This window comes from Bubalus kerabau, chromosome 23, assembly GCF_029407905.1.
Source record: "Bubalus kerabau isolate K-KA32 ecotype Philippines breed swamp buffalo chromosome 23, PCC_UOA_SB_1v2, whole genome shotgun sequence".
Taxonomy (NCBI): Eukaryota; Metazoa; Chordata; class Mammalia; order Artiodactyla; family Bovidae; genus Bubalus; species Bubalus kerabau.
In genome coordinates this window covers 43,004,096-43,020,753 of record NC_073646.1, presented here as the reverse complement: position 1 = coordinate 43,020,753, position 16,658 = coordinate 43,004,096, and the positions used below count along the sequence as shown (strand labels likewise).

At 63.7% G+C, this 16,658-nt stretch overlaps 1 protein-coding gene across 1 annotated transcript in view; it reads right to left on the bottom strand.

The window, feature by feature from the left end:
* Positions 1–3,253: 3,253 nt before the first annotated feature.
* Positions 3,254–16,658, bottom strand: part of PRKAR1B (protein kinase cAMP-dependent type I regulatory subunit beta) — a 72,257-nt gene continuing 58,852 nt past the window's right edge. The window contains exons 9-11 of the mRNA XM_055562173.1: positions 15,669–15,790; positions 4,577–4,658; positions 3,254–4,425 (exon numbers count right to left, since the gene is read on the bottom strand). Of these exons, the coding sequence (XP_055418148.1) occupies positions 4,253–4,425; positions 4,577–4,658; positions 15,669–15,790 (377 nt within the window). The 3' untranslated portion in view covers positions 3,254–4,252. The remainder of the gene's footprint in view (positions 4,426–4,576; positions 4,659–15,668; positions 15,791–16,658) is intronic.

Sequence of the window (16,658 nt, the reverse complement as noted above, 5' to 3'; positions counted from 1 at the left end):
TTTGTAGCTTGCCTTTTTTTTAATTAACTAATTTATTTTTGGTGGCAGTGCTGGGTCTTCATTGCCACGTGGACATTCTCTAGTCGTGGTGAGCGCAGGCTTCTCGCTGTGGGGGCTTCTCTTGCCGCAGAGCACAGGCTCTGGGCACACGGGCCTCAGTAGCTGTGGTACACGGGCTTAGCTGCTCCGAGGCACGTGGGGTCTTCCCAGACCAGGGATCGAACCCATGTCCCCTGCGCTGGCAGGCAGATTCCTATCCACTGACCACCAGGGGGGTCCTAGCTCTGTGTCCTTCTTTTCTCGCAGAAACCAAGCCACATGGGCTTGCACCCCCGTCCCCCGCCTCCTCACCAGCGCCGGGTGTGGCCGCATGTCTCACCCCGGCTCCCGGGGTCGCCCTCTCCTCCGCGGTGTGCATGTCCTCTCCGTGCATGTTTGCTGCTGAGCTTCATCGTCCTGGTGCGGCCCTGAGGGGGACACTGTCCCCTCCACCTCGTCTCGGGTCCTTCTCCGGGCAGTGTTCTCGACTATCAGGACTTCCAGCTGGTCCAGCTCTCCTTGCAGGGCTTGTGCGGGACAGGCTGTCTGGCCCACGAGCCCCAGGATGTCTTCTTCTTTCTCCTGCAAGTTTTATGGTTTTATGTTTGTGTGTGAATCGCTGAGCCATTCTGAGTTCATTTTTGTAGAAAATATGATACTTCGAACAAAGGTTCCGATTTTTTGGCCTGTAGAAGCCAGAGCCTGAATTTCCCCAACCTCCCCCCCAATGATACATACTTTATCCACTTCTATTCATTATTCAAATATTTGCTGCTGCCAACTGGGTGCCCAGCGCCGTGGGGTCCTGGGGCCCACAGGTGAGTGTGTGAGACCCCCAGCTGCCCTCCAGAGCCCACTGTCGGGCCTCAACTGGCCACAGCCTGACCCTCCCAGATACAGCCTCGGGACAGAGTGGGGGTGTCCACGTCAGGCCCCAGAGCGGCCAAGGGGAGCAAGCCACCCGGGTGCCGTCCCCCTGGACCCTCATCCTGCTGGCCCCTTCTGCCCTGCGCCCCTGGCACCACCCTGGGGAACGCGACGGGGCAGGAACAATCGCCCGGCTTGTAGTCTCAGGAGGACACAAGCCCGCTTTCACAAGCCCACAGCCCAGGGTTTGTGCCGCCTGGCGCCAGAGGGAGCAGGCCCAGTGCCCAGCTGGGGAAGATGCTGCTCCGGCCACCCCCGCAGCGGGCGGCAGGCAGAGGCTTCCTGCAACTGCCCGCCTGGGTGCCCGCACCCAGGCGGGCAGGCCACACCCCTCTGCGCCCCAGTCCAGGGAGACCCTGGGCCTCAGGAGCACACCCCAAGGCTGGGGAGGAAGCTGCCCTCGCGGTGGCGGAGCTGCAGTCCAGCCCCAGCGGGGCCTCACATGCCAGCCCTGCAGCTGCTGTAACAAAATGCCCCAAACGCAGCAGCTCAACCGTTACTCAACCCTACAACCCAGAGGGCGGTCTGAAAAGCTCCCATGACCTGGCTCCTTCCGGAGGCGCTGGGCAGGGTCCGCTTCCTCCTCTCCCAGCTCCCGGAGGCCGCAATCTGTGGCCCGTCCTCGTCCTGAGCTGGTGGCTTCTCCCTCCCCGACTGCCTCCTCCCCCATCCTCTCTCTGACCCGGGGCCCCCACCTCCTCCCAGAGGGTCCTTCATGATGACATCGGGCCCCCCAGGCACGGGCAGCTTAGAGCCAGGGGACACAACAGAGAACCCCGCTTGTTTCATATCCATGAAGTGCTTAAACCGGGGGACACAGAGCCCCGCCTGTTTTACACGCGTGGCTCACGTGTGATTGTGTGTGGTGCTTTGCGGTGCGCGGTGGTTTTGATTACTCAGCAGACGTCCTTCAAAGGAAACTGAAGGGTGTGCGCGTTGACCTCACTCCTGCTGCAGAGAAGCCGCGGCCTCCGCCCTCCCTGCGTCCTGGACAGCGTGCCCCCGGCCCTCGGGAGGAGCGGGGGTCTTAGGTGGCCGCTCTCTGTCCTTGGGAAGCACGTGGCAGCAGTGGGAGCCCAGAGCAGGACAGCCCCCCAGCCCCGGGGTCTGGGAGAGCTTCCCGGAGCGTGTGGAGTAGGCCCCGAGCCGGGCCTCAGCGAACAGGGCCGTCTACGCGCAGTGCACAGCGGACGCCTGGCCACTGGACGGACAGGGCTCACGACAGCTCCCCCAGGGCTTGTTGAGCCAAAGCTCCCATCCTGGCTCCAGGGACCACCGCTCACAGCCCTCGAGACAAGGCCCAGGGCAGGTGCCCACAGGCCGCATGCCTGTCCTCGACCCAGAAGCCGCTGCCTAGTCCAGCAGCAGCAACTCTGCGGGTCAAGAGCCCGGCCCGGCTCAGATTTCATCCTGGAGCTGTGCCCAACCCTCCCGGGGAGCCTGTCTGGGAGGCCCTGGGCGGTGGGCCCTTCGCACCCTCACAGCAGGAGCCTGAAAGCTGGCCTGAGGGCCCTCTGGGAATGGCGCGGCCGACGTGCACCCCCGCGTGGGAGGGGGGTGGACGGTGGTCTCAAGCCAGCCGTCCTAGGGGAGGCACAGGCCTGCTGCTCCCCGAAGTCTGGACAGGAGGACCAGGCGGCACATGCTCCCCAGCGTCACCCCCTTCCCGAGCCGCTGCTCAGAAACTTGCCCCGAAGCCGTCAGAGCGTGGTCCCCCAGGGTGGGCCTGGGGCCTGCCTCCTGCCGCATAGCTTCGCACCCTGAAAGCTGCCAGCACCCCGCCCCCTGGGGGCCGCAGCCAGCTCGTCAGCTATGATGGTCACAGACGCCTGAAAGCCCCAGGGACCATCGCCATCAGTGGGTGAATGGAGACAAGACGTGCTACACGCTCACACGGGTTATGATTCAACCTTAAGAAGGAAGGAAATGCTGACCCGGCTCCACCTGGAGGACATAGCCATGAAATGAGCCAGACACGGAAGGACAGACACTGTCTGACCCCAGTTCTGAGCTCCCCAGAGGAGTCAGGGCCACGGTGACGGAGAGGAGGAGGCTGCGGCTGGGGGAGGGGTGTCAACGTCCATGGGGACAGGGTCTCAGTCTGGGAAGATGAGAAAGTTCTTGAGACGGAGGGTGACGACGGCTGAGCAACGGTATGAATGCGCTTAACGCCCCTGAAGTTACAAATGGTTAAGACGCTAAGTTTTATGACTATTTGACCACACTAGAGACAAACAAAAGGAAGAAAATCTTCTCTAAAAATTTTAGACCAAAACCTGGAGTCAGGAAGATGTATTTCATTGCACATTTAATAGCACATGCAGCATTCAGAACATCGTGATAAACAGGGTGGGGTTCACACATCACAGAAACACTCAGAGGCAAAGGCAGGGGTCCCCTTAGACCGGGCAGCCTCCCTGGGCTGCACGGGCGGGAGCCAACGGGGGTAACCATGCTGTTTCACTGGTACTTCAGGTCACTGGGAGTCCCATGCGCACAGGCCCCAGTCGCTCCAGCTCCGCTGGGAGCAGGCCTGGCAGCACTTCCGGGGGGCAGTCAATCGATGGATGATCTAGGTGTGCGGGCCACGGGCTGGCCTGGCACATGCTCCTGCTCGGGGAGAGGCTCGGATACCCGCCTTCCCAGGGCGATGCTCCCGATAACAGAGGCCTGTTTGCGGGAGGGTGGCTCACAGCTGCATCCAGAGCGTGCTCAGAAGGTCCCTGCACTCCCTCCAAGTCTCCAAGAGGGTGCTTTGTGGAACAGTGGGGGCAACGGGGCTCCTCCTGACCCAGGGGGCAGGGCTCCCGTGCCCAGGGAAGCCCCAGACTCAAACAGCGGGGCCTTCTCTGCTGGGCATCCCAGCCCAGCGAGGCGGCCCCCACCCTGACGGTCAGGCAAACCGGCCGTTGTGCCGGGCTTTCCAGGAAAGGGGACGTTCACACCCCGCAGCCTGCCCCGAGGCCAAGCCTGGCTGAAGCCACCAGAGCATCCCCAGCCCTGGCATCTTGGGGGGCCCCGGGGGAGGCACGTGTCTGAGGGAGGGGCCTGAGCTTTGCAGCCTCAGCTTCCAGCTCCAAGAACAGGGACGTCATCGCCCCAGACCAACCGCAGCCCAGCGGCGTCATGTTACCAGGCCTGGGCCGGGGAGCTGCCTGCGCCCCAGGAGATGGGGGAGTGGGGTGGGCTCCCTGAGAGGGGCCGCGAGGGGAGACCGGGCAGGGAGGCGGGCAGAGGGCTGCCTTCCAGGAGGCACCGCGTTTATTCCCGGAAGGCGGGAGGGGGCTCAGACGGTGAGCGAGATGAAGCTGTTGTAGCGCTGGATGTTCCTCTTGAGGATCTCGGAGCAGGGCCCCAGCACGCGCTCAAAGCGGGGCCGGTCCAGCTTCACGCACTTGAGGGGCCCCCGCGCCACCACCGTGGCCGCCCGGGGCCGATTCAGGAGAAGCGCAATCTCCCCTGAGGGCGAGGGGAGTCAGGGCTGCGGGCATCGGGGTGCCCTCCCCAGGGGGACAGCGCCCAGGCCTCCCGGGACTCCCACGCCCCCGCCCAGGCCCTGCTGGGGCCCCGCAAGCCGGCCACCCCACCGAGGACAGAGCCCCACACTCACCAAAGTAGTCAGAGGGCCCAAGGCGCCCGACCTCCACGTACTCCTCGCTGGGAGACCGGCGCTGCAGGACCGAAGCTGTGCCCTGCAGAGGCCAAGGGCGTGTGAGGGTCGGCCAGCCAGGGCCCAGCAGGCCAGGGCAGGGGTTCCTGGGCTCACCCCTGAGGGTGCTTTCCACACCCCCCTCCTACCAGCTCCGCACAGCCCGACCTGGAACAAGGTGCGGGCGCCGGGAGCCATGCTCGGCACAGGGCACACCCCGGCCACCCCCAGGGCCGGGCACCAGCAGAATCTAGAGCCATCTCTTGGGCAGCACTCCTCCCAGCCGACCTTGGCCTAAGTCTCAAGAACAGGAGCAGTGTGGCCTGGGAGTCGCACTCCCCCCTCTAAGTGATGGGGCGCCTGCAGACCCCGGGGCTCAGTGATGAATGAGGCCACAGTCCACACCTGAGACACAGCTTCAGTATCCGCAGCCGGCCCCGGGGGCTTCCAAATGCAGAGACCCTGGCCTGTCACCTGGGGTCAGGGGCTGGAGCCTCGTCCAAACTGGTGTCTTCCCCACGCACCTGAGGAGTCAGAGCGAGGCCTCCCCAGCCGCCCCACAGGCCTGCATGGCCTCCAGAAGCTGTGAGCCACGCAGACGGGCACAGCGCCCTCTGTATCCATGCTGGCCCCCAGCAGGGCACGTCCGCATCACAGCCGAGCAGCTGGGGCCCCAGGACAGGGTTCCTGTGGCACCGGGGTCCTCTCGTGCCCACCGGGCCCTCGGCTACCCGCTGCTCATGCGTGTCCCCAGTCTGAACAGCCAGTACCAACACCCCGGCCACACAGACGAGCACAGTCTGTCTCCCTGTGGACTTGGCTCACCAGGACCCAGAAACATGCGTGCCGGCCCGGCCGAAGCTGGGTTAACGAGTGAACCCCTCTGCCTGGGCTGCGAGAGACACAATCAGAAGACCCTGCCCGCGCCCACCAGGCCTTGGACCTCCGGCCCTGGGCAGCCCCATGATGGGCCCCCTCCGGCCCTGGGGCCTCTCGGCTCCCAGGTGTCTGGGGTGCTTACAACACTGGTGAACAGACAGAGGGACCTGGAAGAAGCAGGCTTCTCCTCCCACCCGGGAGTGCTCCCTGGGCCAGACGCCCACAGAACCAGGAGTGCTCCCTGGGCCAGACGCCCGCCCACCCGGGAGTGCTCCCTGGGCCAGACGCCCGCCCACCCGCCAGTGCTCCCTGGGCCAGACGGGCTGAGGGGCAGGGCCGGCAGGACACATGGTCTCGCGCTGATGCCACGGAGAGGAGCAGAGACCTGCTCCCCTGGATGGGAGGGCAGTCAGTGCAGGGCTGACAACCCCACAGGGACCGCAGCGACTCTCTGGAGATGATGCTGCATTTAGCTAATTATCATTTACACTCATGCCTTTTCACTTACACAACTTACGTTCCCATTTTAGACAATTTTCCACTTTACAGGAGGATCATTGTCCTCATCAGGACCCCAGGATGGATCTGAAGTTTTCTGGTTTACTCAAGGCTTAGAGCACCCGGGAGGCTTCAAGCCCCAAACAAGAGAAAACCCAACTCAACGTGTCTGAAGGCTACTAAGGGTAACCGCTGTCCCCAGACCAGAAGATGCAGGAGGGCTTCAGGGCTGGCCGACTCAGAGGCCCGCAGGCATGTGTGCACCTAGGCTTGGCCTTGCCGCCTGTCTGGTGGGCTCAGTCAGACCCTCATGGTGCGACCATGGCTGCCACGGTTCCAGGAGTCACCAAATGCCTCCCCCATGCCATCCATAGGAAAACCTTCTGGAAGCTCCGGGCACCGTCCCCTCACACCTCACTGGTCAGAGCAGGTCATGAGTTCACCTGCAGCCAATGTGATTGGCTCCCCTCCCCACGTTCTGCCCTGCCCACTTGGGACAGGGGTGAGGTCTGGGGCACAGAAAACAGGGATGGGCTCAGTTTGGCCACCGTTCTGTTTCTCACCTGTCTCTCCCCATGCAGCCCCCCAACTTTGTGCAGACCCCTCCCAGATCCCTGTCTTCTCTGGAACCTGCGAGTCCCCCACGGTCACCACAGCATCTCTCCCGGTCATGCATGGACCAGCCCGTCTTATGATCCACGTAGGCTGATGAGATGAAATCGGTTTCCACTGGGACAGATGGACAGAGCTTTCCCACCAGGGCCTTGACGTGGAGGCTCAGAAGACCGAGGTCATAACAGACCCTCCATGCTGGACGGTGGGAGCATGGACACACAGAAAGGCCCTCGGAGGAGCCCTGAACGAGCAGAACCAACAGGGGACAGGCCTGCCCCAGCGAGGTCCTTGCACGTCCGGGCTGCAGGCACGTGGCCACGGACCGCGTGTCCCCGGCGGGGCGTGCACTGCACCAACTCTCTTCCCACTGCCGCAGCCCCGCCTCCACCAGGGAATGTCTGCCACAGGTGCCGGGACGGCTGGGCCGCGGGACAGGGCCACACGCCCCAGGGTGCCTGTGACGACCCTGGGTCACTGCTTCACGAGGCAGGGAAGCTCCACAGCAGACCCGGGGGTCTCCGTTCCAACAGCCAAGGCTGACCAGCCACCACCCCCGGGCCCTGATGCAAAGGCAGGCGGTCCCTGTCCTGGGAAGGCACAACCAGCAAGCCCAGGGCGGGAGCGAGGGAAACGCACAGATGAACTCGGAAAGGGTGGGGCCTCGGCCAGCAGGGCCCGGCGTTCCCACGACATGGGCCCCGGCGTGCCCAGCACACGCCTGGCTCTTCCCACCCCAGAGAGACCATCGTGGGCCCAGAGCAGCCGGCCTGTCTGAGCTCCTTTCCCAGACGGCAGAGAAGGCAGCATAGACGTCCTCCAGGGACTGAGCACCGGAACTATGGGGGCTGGAAAAACATACTTGCCAGGATCCAGATCATATTCCCCAAACTTCTCACTCATTGATTCTTGCCCAGCTCTAAAAATAAACCAGGTCACATAGGAGTTGGCCCGGGAGGACGCACGATAAAAATGTCCCTGCCAGAGCCTGGGGGAGATGGGGTTATTATAAGAGACCTGTTTTCCTTAAAACATTTTTCACTTTAAAATTTTTCTACAGAGGCAAAACTCAAATCAACTCTGGTTTCGACAATGGGCACGCATGCCAAGGTCGAGGGGGACGCGCTTGTTGAAGCAGTGCCTTGGGCTTCTGGCTCCCCAAAACTGCCCCCGAGCCCAGCCCAGAGCCCCCAACAGTGCAGGTGATGGCCATCGGGAGTCGCGGTTCTGGCCGCGAGGCAGGGAGGGCAGCCTCGCCCCCTGAGGGACCTCCCATCCTGCAGGCCGTCACCCAGGCCTCTGACTTATGAGTCAGATGCTGCTTAAGGACTAAGAAAACTGACGAGCGAGGACCGGCAGACACAGACACCCCCCGGAACCCACAGGCACCCCCAGAACTCTGGGGCGACAGAGCAGACGGGTCAGTGCCCGAGGCGCAGCCCCAGGGGGTCAGGGTTAGGGGCTGGGCAGACAGCATCCAGGGAGAGAGACGCCCCCGCCCGGGCTCCCAGCCGCTGGGCACAGACCGGAGTCTGTCACAATCCCTCCAGCCCGGCGAGGAAAGGGACACACGCGCCTGTCAGTACACAGGGGTGAACCTGAGCCCCGGCCCGCCTTGCAGCGAGCACTCGGGCTCAGGGCCCACTGACACCAAGTTCAGGGAGAGGAAACGCTATTTAAACAAAAAGAAAGTGTGAAAGTGTCAGTTGCTCGGTCGCATCTGATTCTTTATGACCCCATGGACTATAGACTGCTAGGCTCCTCGGTCCCTGGGATTCTCCAGGCCACAACACTGGAGTGGGTGGCCATTCCCTTCTCCAGGGGATCTTCCCAACCCAGGGATTGAATCGGGTCTCTTGCATTGCAAGCGGATTCTTTATCTTCTGAGCCACCAGGGAAACGCACTTATTTCAACAAATATATATTTTAAAAGAAACAACGTCACGGCCATAAACTGGAACCGGCATCACTTCCCATAAATTAAAGGGCAACTGAGAAGGAACATGGGCTGTGGGTACAGGGAGGCATGAAGACGCACTAGCCCCACCTGAAACGCCCCCGATGCAGCCTGGGCCAGCTCCGCACGGCTCCCGCGGTTCAGGCCTGGCTCCTCTGCGTGCTGGCCACCGTCTGGGGAGAGCCAGGCACCGCCCAAGCCTCAGTTTCCTCATCTGCAGGACGGGCAGGCTTCCGGCCACTGCCAGACACGGGGAGCCAGGCGTGCAGGCCCAGGGCAGCCTGGCTGCGACTGGGGGGGCAGCCGCCCTCGGGCCGCCCCCCTCCTGGCCAGCAGGCAGCGGCGGGGGTGGGGGATGACACTCCCACAGGCTGATTAGTCCAGGACGGCGCATCTGCGGGATCTTCCTCAGCCAAAACAGGTATCTGTACGGCCACGGTTTGTGCACGCTGCTTATCTCTGCCCCCCCGCACCCCGGTGCTGGGGAGGAAACGGGACCTCGGGGTCCACGTCTGTGGTCTGGGAACGCCACTGCATCAAGGACCAGGAGAGCAGAGCCGGCGGCTCACAAGGGGATGTGGTCAGGTCATGTGGAGCCTAGGAGTGCCCATGTAGCTGGCACTGGGAGCTGTCCTCCCCAAGGAAAGGGCGACTGAGGTGCACAGGTTAGGGCCTATAAAAGAGGGGTTCCCAGAAGACTGCCCCCAGAGGACGAGGCCACTGGGCAATGAATTAGGACCCTCGCAGGGGACACCAGAGCCGCCCAAGATGGGGCTGTGCCATCTGGGTGTGAGAGCCCCACAGACGGTCAGCAGAGGCATGCACGAGCAGCAAGCAGGCACCACACAGGGGGTCCCCACCTCTGAGATTCGGCCGTGCGTGGAGCTCCTTGGGCTCTACCCAGAGGTGAGGCTGAAGTCATGAGGCCACAAAAACCTGCAGAGATGCTTGGAGCAGCTTCCTTCTTAAGTGTCAAGAGCTGGAAGCAACCAAGGTGCCCTCCTGTAGGTGACAGATACGTAGAGTAGCGAAGGACGGGGAAGCCTGGTGTGCGGCCGTCTGCGGGCTCCAGACTCAGACACAGCTGAGCGACTGAACACCACCGACGTCCAGACGGCAGACTGTATTCAGCACTAGAAACAAGAGAGCCGTCCAGCCCTGAAGAGCCCTGGCAGAGACGCGCATGCAGGTCACAGGGTGAAAGGCACCAGAAGAGCCCCGGCGGAGATGCGCACGCAGATCATGCAGTGAAAGGCACCGGCAAGAGAGGGCCTCAGACCCCGTGATCCCAGCTACTGGACCACCTGGAAAAGGGGAGCCGGGGACGCTGAAGAGCTGGGCGCCGGCGTAGGAGCGCCAGGCGGGCAGGGACAGTGTGAGGCCTTTCCCGGCAGGGAGGCCGCTCGTGTGATGCGGTGGCGGCCGATGAGGGCCTGAGTGCCTGGGCTGGGCCGCGGGGCCGCGTGCAGGGAGGCCCACCGCCGGGTAGGGCTGCCTGGTGGGGAGGCCATGCGGGGCAGACCTCCGTACATTCCCTCCACTTTGCTGTGAACGGAAGCCACCCTTCAGAGACGCAGAAAGGATGCAGCCCAAATGGGAGCCCTCAGGGTGCTGGTGACCAAGCCGGCAGGGAGGACAGTCAGCTGAGAGGGCAGGGCAGGTGGACGTGCGGGCAGACGGCGCTCGGCCCAGCGGGCTTCCGGAAAAGCACTCGTCTGGTTCAGCCCGGAAGCAGAGAGTGTCTTCCTGCTGCCTCTGGACCGAGACAGCCGTGCTCTGACACCAACCTCGGGCTCCGCTCTCCCGGACATGAGCGTCTGGCACCGACCGCGGCGGGACCACGCAGATGTGACCCACCCTCGGGCACCTCCCCGTGGGGCCCCTGCGGCTGAGCCGCGAAGGACATCACCTGGTGGGGGAGGCCCAGGGTGAGCCGTCAGACAGGCCCATGGTGGGGGGGCGGTCCAGAACAGGCAGACCCCCAGGCCCACAGGAGGCCCCTCAGGAGCTGGGAGTCCCAGGCGGGACCCCCATTGTCCGGCTCATAAGAAGCCTGGGCATTGGACACAATGTCCCTGCCCTTGCAGGGGGTCTCGGGGGGCATCCAAAGCCCTTGTCTGTAGGGCAGGGGTCTGGTCCGGCCTGTCCCTAACGCCTGCCTGCCATGGCCTTGGGCCCGAGGTTCCTCTGGACATCCTGCCCACCTCCTCCATTGGAGGACTTCCACTCACACGTCCGCACACAGCCCACCGAAACCCGGGGCCCGGCTCCACCCCAGCCTCCCCATCTCCGCACGGGACCAGGGCGGGTCTGCAGCAAGGCGTTCTCGCACCTCAGTGAACACCCCGCACCTGGCCCAGTGGTGGCATCGCCCCCGCAAGTCCACTGAGCCTCGGCCCGGCGCACAGTGGGGGCTTTCAGGGGTCTCCCTAAAAGTTCCCGAGGTGACGGTGAACGCAGGGACCCCTCCAGAGGTGGCTTCGAAGTGGCCGCTCAGCAGTCACGTCAACGTCAGGGACGTTCACAAAAGTGATTTGCAAAGAGAGGAGCCATGTCCAACCTCGGGCTTCCATGGCAGTGCCTCCTGGCCGCAGGAGCAGGCTGGAGGGAACCGGCTCTGCCCAGCTGCCCGCAGGCCCCCGAGGCACTGCCGTGTGGAGTCACCCACAGGGCGGGCTGTGCCAGGACTAAGGACTGAGACCCAGGCCGGGCCCCACCCTGCGCCCAGAGCCTTCCTGGGGTAAACTGAGTCTCAGGGCTTCGGGCGGCCCATGCTCCTCACAGGGCCCTGCCTGCCAGACCCCTCCCTGGGCAGCCCCCTGGGCTCTGTCCTGCAGACTCTGCCAGGAGCCCCGCAGCTCCCGCTGTCGGTGGCGGCCAAGACCCCTCGGGCCGCCAGGCGCTTCAGGGCTTCGGTGACTAGAGGGTGTCCCAGAGCGGCCGGGCTGCCTCGGACACCACGTTCAGCTGCCGGCCAGGCCCCGGGAGACCCGCTGTGCCTTCTGTCCTCGTGTCCGAGCGGCCCCAGGTTGACGGCCACATGCCTGCTCTGGCCACCAGAGAACACACTCCTGGAGCGCTGGGGTCCACTGTTCAAGGGGCTGGCAGGCCCCCACAGCCTCAGAGGCGGCTGGTGTGATGCAGAGCCCAGAGACAAGGAGTGCCCACTGCAGGCCTGGCAGAGGCCCCAGGGCCCGCTGAGCCCCGGCGGGCACCCAGCAGGCGTTGGTAATGTCGCGTCCAGCGTGTGCAAGGGCTGGTCCTCACGTCTGTGCAGGTGGGGGTCCCTGTCAGCCCCTCACACCTGGGATGCAGCCCCCAAAGCAGCCCACACCCACCCGAAGAGCAGGGGGCAGAAAAAGGCCTGGCGGAAGGCGGGGCTGAGCAGCAGCGGCGCCAGGGGCAGCCTGCACCCGGCACGGCCCCAGGTCCACCCCGAGGGGCAGGGTCCCGCCAGTCCACACTCCCCGGTCCTTGGGGAGCTGGGGGCCTGGCCTCAAGGTCAGCGGATGTCGGTGTCAACTGCATCAGAGAAACACTTTTGCAGAAACACCTGGAGACGCACGTTGGACCAGGCCCCTGGGTCCGGCAGCCTGGGTCCTTCCTGGCACACCCACAGGGCGAACGTCCTTTCCTGTCTGGCTGTCTGCTTTCTGGGCCAACGCTGCACTGAATCGTACAAACGAGCAAACAAACTGCATAATGAATCTACTCAGATGCTCCAGCACATCCTCCAGAGGAATCAGGGCCACGGGGGGCTCGGGGCAGCGCAGGGCTGGCGTGGGGAGACACCGCGCCCCCTCAGAGGTAGCCGGGGCCACAGGCAGGAAACACGGCGTGAGGCTGTGGACGCTCAGCCCGCCTTTCAGCTCTGAGCCCGTGACGCCTGTGAACCCTGAGGCCCCACCGTGACTTCCCCAGTTTGGTGGATCACAGAAGAAAAGCGAAAAATACCCAAGTTGCCAAGGAGACCACTTCAAATACATCGCACAACGCCGTGAAAGCTGTGCCTTCCGAGGGGGTTGGGTTACCCTCCGGGGCCAGCACCACTGTGGTTCCTGGGAGTCAGCCTCCCACGCCTCCCCCGACCTCCACCACCCAAGTCAGCAGGGGGGCCCTCAGTCACACAGCCGACCTCCCACAGAGCCTGGAGTCGCTCTCCCAAGGCCCTCTTGGACAGCTTTTGCGCAGGAGGCGTCAGGGACCCCGGGGATGCCCCTGCCCCACCCCCCGCTGCCCGGAACACAGACCACACTGTGGAGCCAGGTGAGCCCCAAGGACGACCACGGAACTCGGCCCTCACGGCCTCTAATGGAAACGCCAAGAAACATCTGGCCCCAGAGCAGCTGAGACAAGCGGTCAGTACCCACCCGCATCTCCAGCTGAAGGGCATCAACCCAAGGGACACCGGGAAACACAGGAAGCAGTGCGCACACTACTCACACTGCTCATTTGCACACACGTGTGCACACACACAACCGCACCCCACAGTGAGGGTCCCACACAGTGGAGCCTCTGGGGCCTGCCACCTGCTCTCCGCATGTCCCTGGGGAAGGACGGCCCCTCATGGGTGAGGTCAGACTGCCCACCCGCGGGGCGCACCCTGGAAGCCCCCGTTGCCATGGTCCCCATGGCTCCGTGAGGACCCCCTCAACTCCAGCTGTCACAGCTTTGTGGTTTCTCTACCCGTGGCCTTGGACCCGACAGGCAGCCCTTGGCCCCAGAGAATCGCTCTCATCCCCTCAGCCTCAAGACCATAAGAACCACGGCTGCAAACTCAACAGCTTGCCAGTGGGTGCAGAGCCCAGAGCAAAGCAAGGTGGCGGGCGGGGAGCGGGTGCAGCAAGGAGCACGACGCCCAGGCAGGGACGCCGGTCCAGAGCCCGATCCGAGCTCTCACGTGAGACACCGGACTGTGTTGCTCCTCGTCGCTCAGTCGTGTCTGACTCTGTGACCCCGTGACTGCAGCATGCCAGGCTCATCTGTCCTTCTCTGTCTCCGGGAACTTGCACAAACCCATGTCCATCAAGTCGGTGATGGCATCCAGCCATCTCATCCTCTGTCGTCCCCTTCTCCTCCTGCCCTCAATCTTTCCCAGCATCAGGGTCTTCTCCAATGAGTCAGCTCTTCCCATCAGGTGGCCAAAGTATTGTAGCTGCGGCATCAGTCCTTCCAATGAGCACCCAGGACTGATCTCCTTTAGAATGGACTGGTTGGATCTCCTCACAGTCCAAGGGACTCTCAAGAGTCTTCTCCAACACCACAGTTCAAAAGCATCAATTCGTCGGCGCTCAGCCTGATTTTTAAATATTGACAATTTAAATGTTTAAAAAAGGAAGCTCACAGTGCAGGCCAGTGCACACCACACCCTCCTCGGCTATGTTCAGAAAACATGAGCAACTTTCGGCTGGAACGTCCTCCAGAAACCACGAGCCAGACCCCAGTGTGTCTGCGGACTTGCAGGAGGATCTCAGAGTGGAACAGGGACCTGCAGGGGCCGCAGCAGCCTGAGTCCTGCGAGGAAGGCCCTGGAAGTGCTCCGAGTGACGCCGAGGTCTCCACTCGTGGGCTCACCTCTGGCGCCAGCAGGCGGGAGCCTCCTGTGAGGCCACAGCTGGGGCTGGGGCCGACACGCGGGGTGCCACTTCTCGGTCTATGGAGCGGAGACCTCGCTGGCAGGAATTGTAATTTGTTCTGTCTGGGGTTCTTTCCCTTTCCTTCAAGAAACATGATTGTCGAATGAGTCGCCCGCCCAGGACAGGAAGCCTTCCTGTGGACGGCTCCCCAGCCCGGGGGCTCTGGTGTGCCCAGCGCGTGGACGGGGAGGTGGCCGGGGCCCTGGTTCCCAAGTGCACACTGTGAAGCTCGTGTCTGCCCCCTCGAGACCCTCCCGTGGTGGTTCTCCTGATCCCTCACCCTTCCGACGGCTCCCATGGGAGCAGCCAGGCAGGCAGAAGGGAAGAACCGCAGGCACTCTCCCAGGAGGGGCTTCTGCAGGAGGCCAGGGCAAGCCCCCCAGGACCCCCTGGTCACGGGGCGAGCATGTGGCCCGAGGCACAGAAGGGGACTGCCCGCAGGAGGACACATGCTCACCCACAGCATCCGGGGAGCCCCCTTCCACTGTTTCAAACTGAGACGGTGGCTCCAAGTCCAGGGGTGCCAGCCCCCTGTCCCCAGGTTGTGCCTTCTCTGCACTGCCCCCAGGCGGGGCCAGCTCTCCCTGGATGGCTCAGGGACCCTCTTTTGACCTCCGCGGTGCTGCGAGCGCCTGATCTCCGAGGGCAGTGCGCGGGGCTGGAGCACGTGCTTTCCCGGCAGGCGGGCAACAGAAACTCTTCCCACCAGGAGGCCCGGCGCAGCAGGAAGGGAGCCAGACTCACATAGCTTTCGGCCTGCGTCACGGGGAGGGCCCCATGGCCAAGCGCCCCCCCGTCCACCCCGGGGCGGCTGTGGCTCCTCTCCGGGGACCACGGCCGAGCCCAGCCCCAGGTGGGGGAACGCGCGGCCCCGCAGCTGCCCGTGCCCGTCAGCGGCAGGCTGAGCGTGGCCGCCACGGATTACGGCGGAGCCAGCTGTCGCCACAGCGGGGCTGGGGGGTGGGGGCCACCGGCCGGTGACTCACGCGGGCCCAGGTGGGGGAAGGTGGCGCCCACCTCTCACACCAAACTCGACCAGGGACCACGGCCGGTTCACACGGTTGTGAGAAGCCGCGCGGGGAGACCCCTCGGGCCCCCAGCTTACACGCTCCCCCCGGAAGGATGCACATGCCCCGCCCCAGGTCCCATTTGGGGCAATCCCTCCCCTCCCTCGACCAAGCCTGGCCCTCCAGCTTCACACGTATGGCTGGTGTGTCTGGTCTCTGCAACATCGGCACAGGGTGGGCCCAGGGGCCAGGGGAGACCCCAGGGGTCCCAGGGCAAGGACACCGGTTGGGGCCCAAGGCCGCTGTCCATACGGCCGATGGAGGCGGTGGGCATGGAGCACCGGGCCAGGGGGCAGCAGGCCCCGGGGGGGGCACGTGCAGACCAGGCCTCACCCCTGACCCCACAGCACCCCCCCTTCTGGGGCCCTCGCACAGAGCCCCCCGCCTGCCTGAGCTGGACTCACCTCCGTGATGATGAAGAAGTCGTCCCCGGCCTCCCCCTGGACCACAATCTTCTCTCCGTCTTCAAACTGCACGGGCTCCAGGGCGTCGGCCACCGTCAGACGCTCCCACTTCTCCAGGGACGCTGAGGGGGGACACGGGGGGTCATGGGAGGCCGTGAGGTCCCGGGGAGCAGCGCCCCTCCCCAGACCACCTCAGGAAACGCCTACATGGCCAGGCCTGGGGTGACGAGGCTTTGCTAATTCACAGGGACGAACAAGACAGCACGTCTCTGTGCAGGAGGCGCAGGCATCTCCACGAGTGCGCCGGGCCAGGAGGCGGCCACGGCCCAGCAGGTGGGCGAGGAGGCAGAACCCGGACCAACCCTAGCCCACGTCAACCACAGGCACAACGCAAACACCATGAGCACGGGCAGCGGGCACGAGTCCAGCGCAACGTGGGCTGAGATGCTTTTGTCTTCAAGAGAACAGAGCTGCCTGGAGTTTTGCAAACGATATCATTGCAGCTCAGCACTCAGGCTGCTCAGGGGTTTAAATAATTCAGAGGCCGAAGCAATTCGCTGTTTATAGAACACCGTTCAGCACCCCCAAAGAGCACACAACTGAGTTTACGTTGTGACAGAGGCATGGACTACCTTCCATTATTTTAGGTCAAGGGGCTTCATTCCAATGGCAAGCTTAACGCTTGCAAGTTCTGTACCTGTACCCGCTCCCCCACGCCTTCCCTCCCCATCATCATCCGCTCTCAGGCCTCTGGAAGGAAAAGCATAATAACCAGCTCCTTTTATAAGAAATTAATGATTGCCTGATCGGTTCTTTCTTGGTCAAGGAAACTTCTCTGGCCTGTGCTCACCAGACGCACTTACGTATCAGCCGCTAAAACCCAGAGCAGACCACCTATCTTAGGTCTCACCTAGGAGCAGGATTTCTCGGCTTGAAAACTCCTGCCAGGGCCGTACGTCACAAAGGACAGGCTTCTGACCGAGCCCGGGC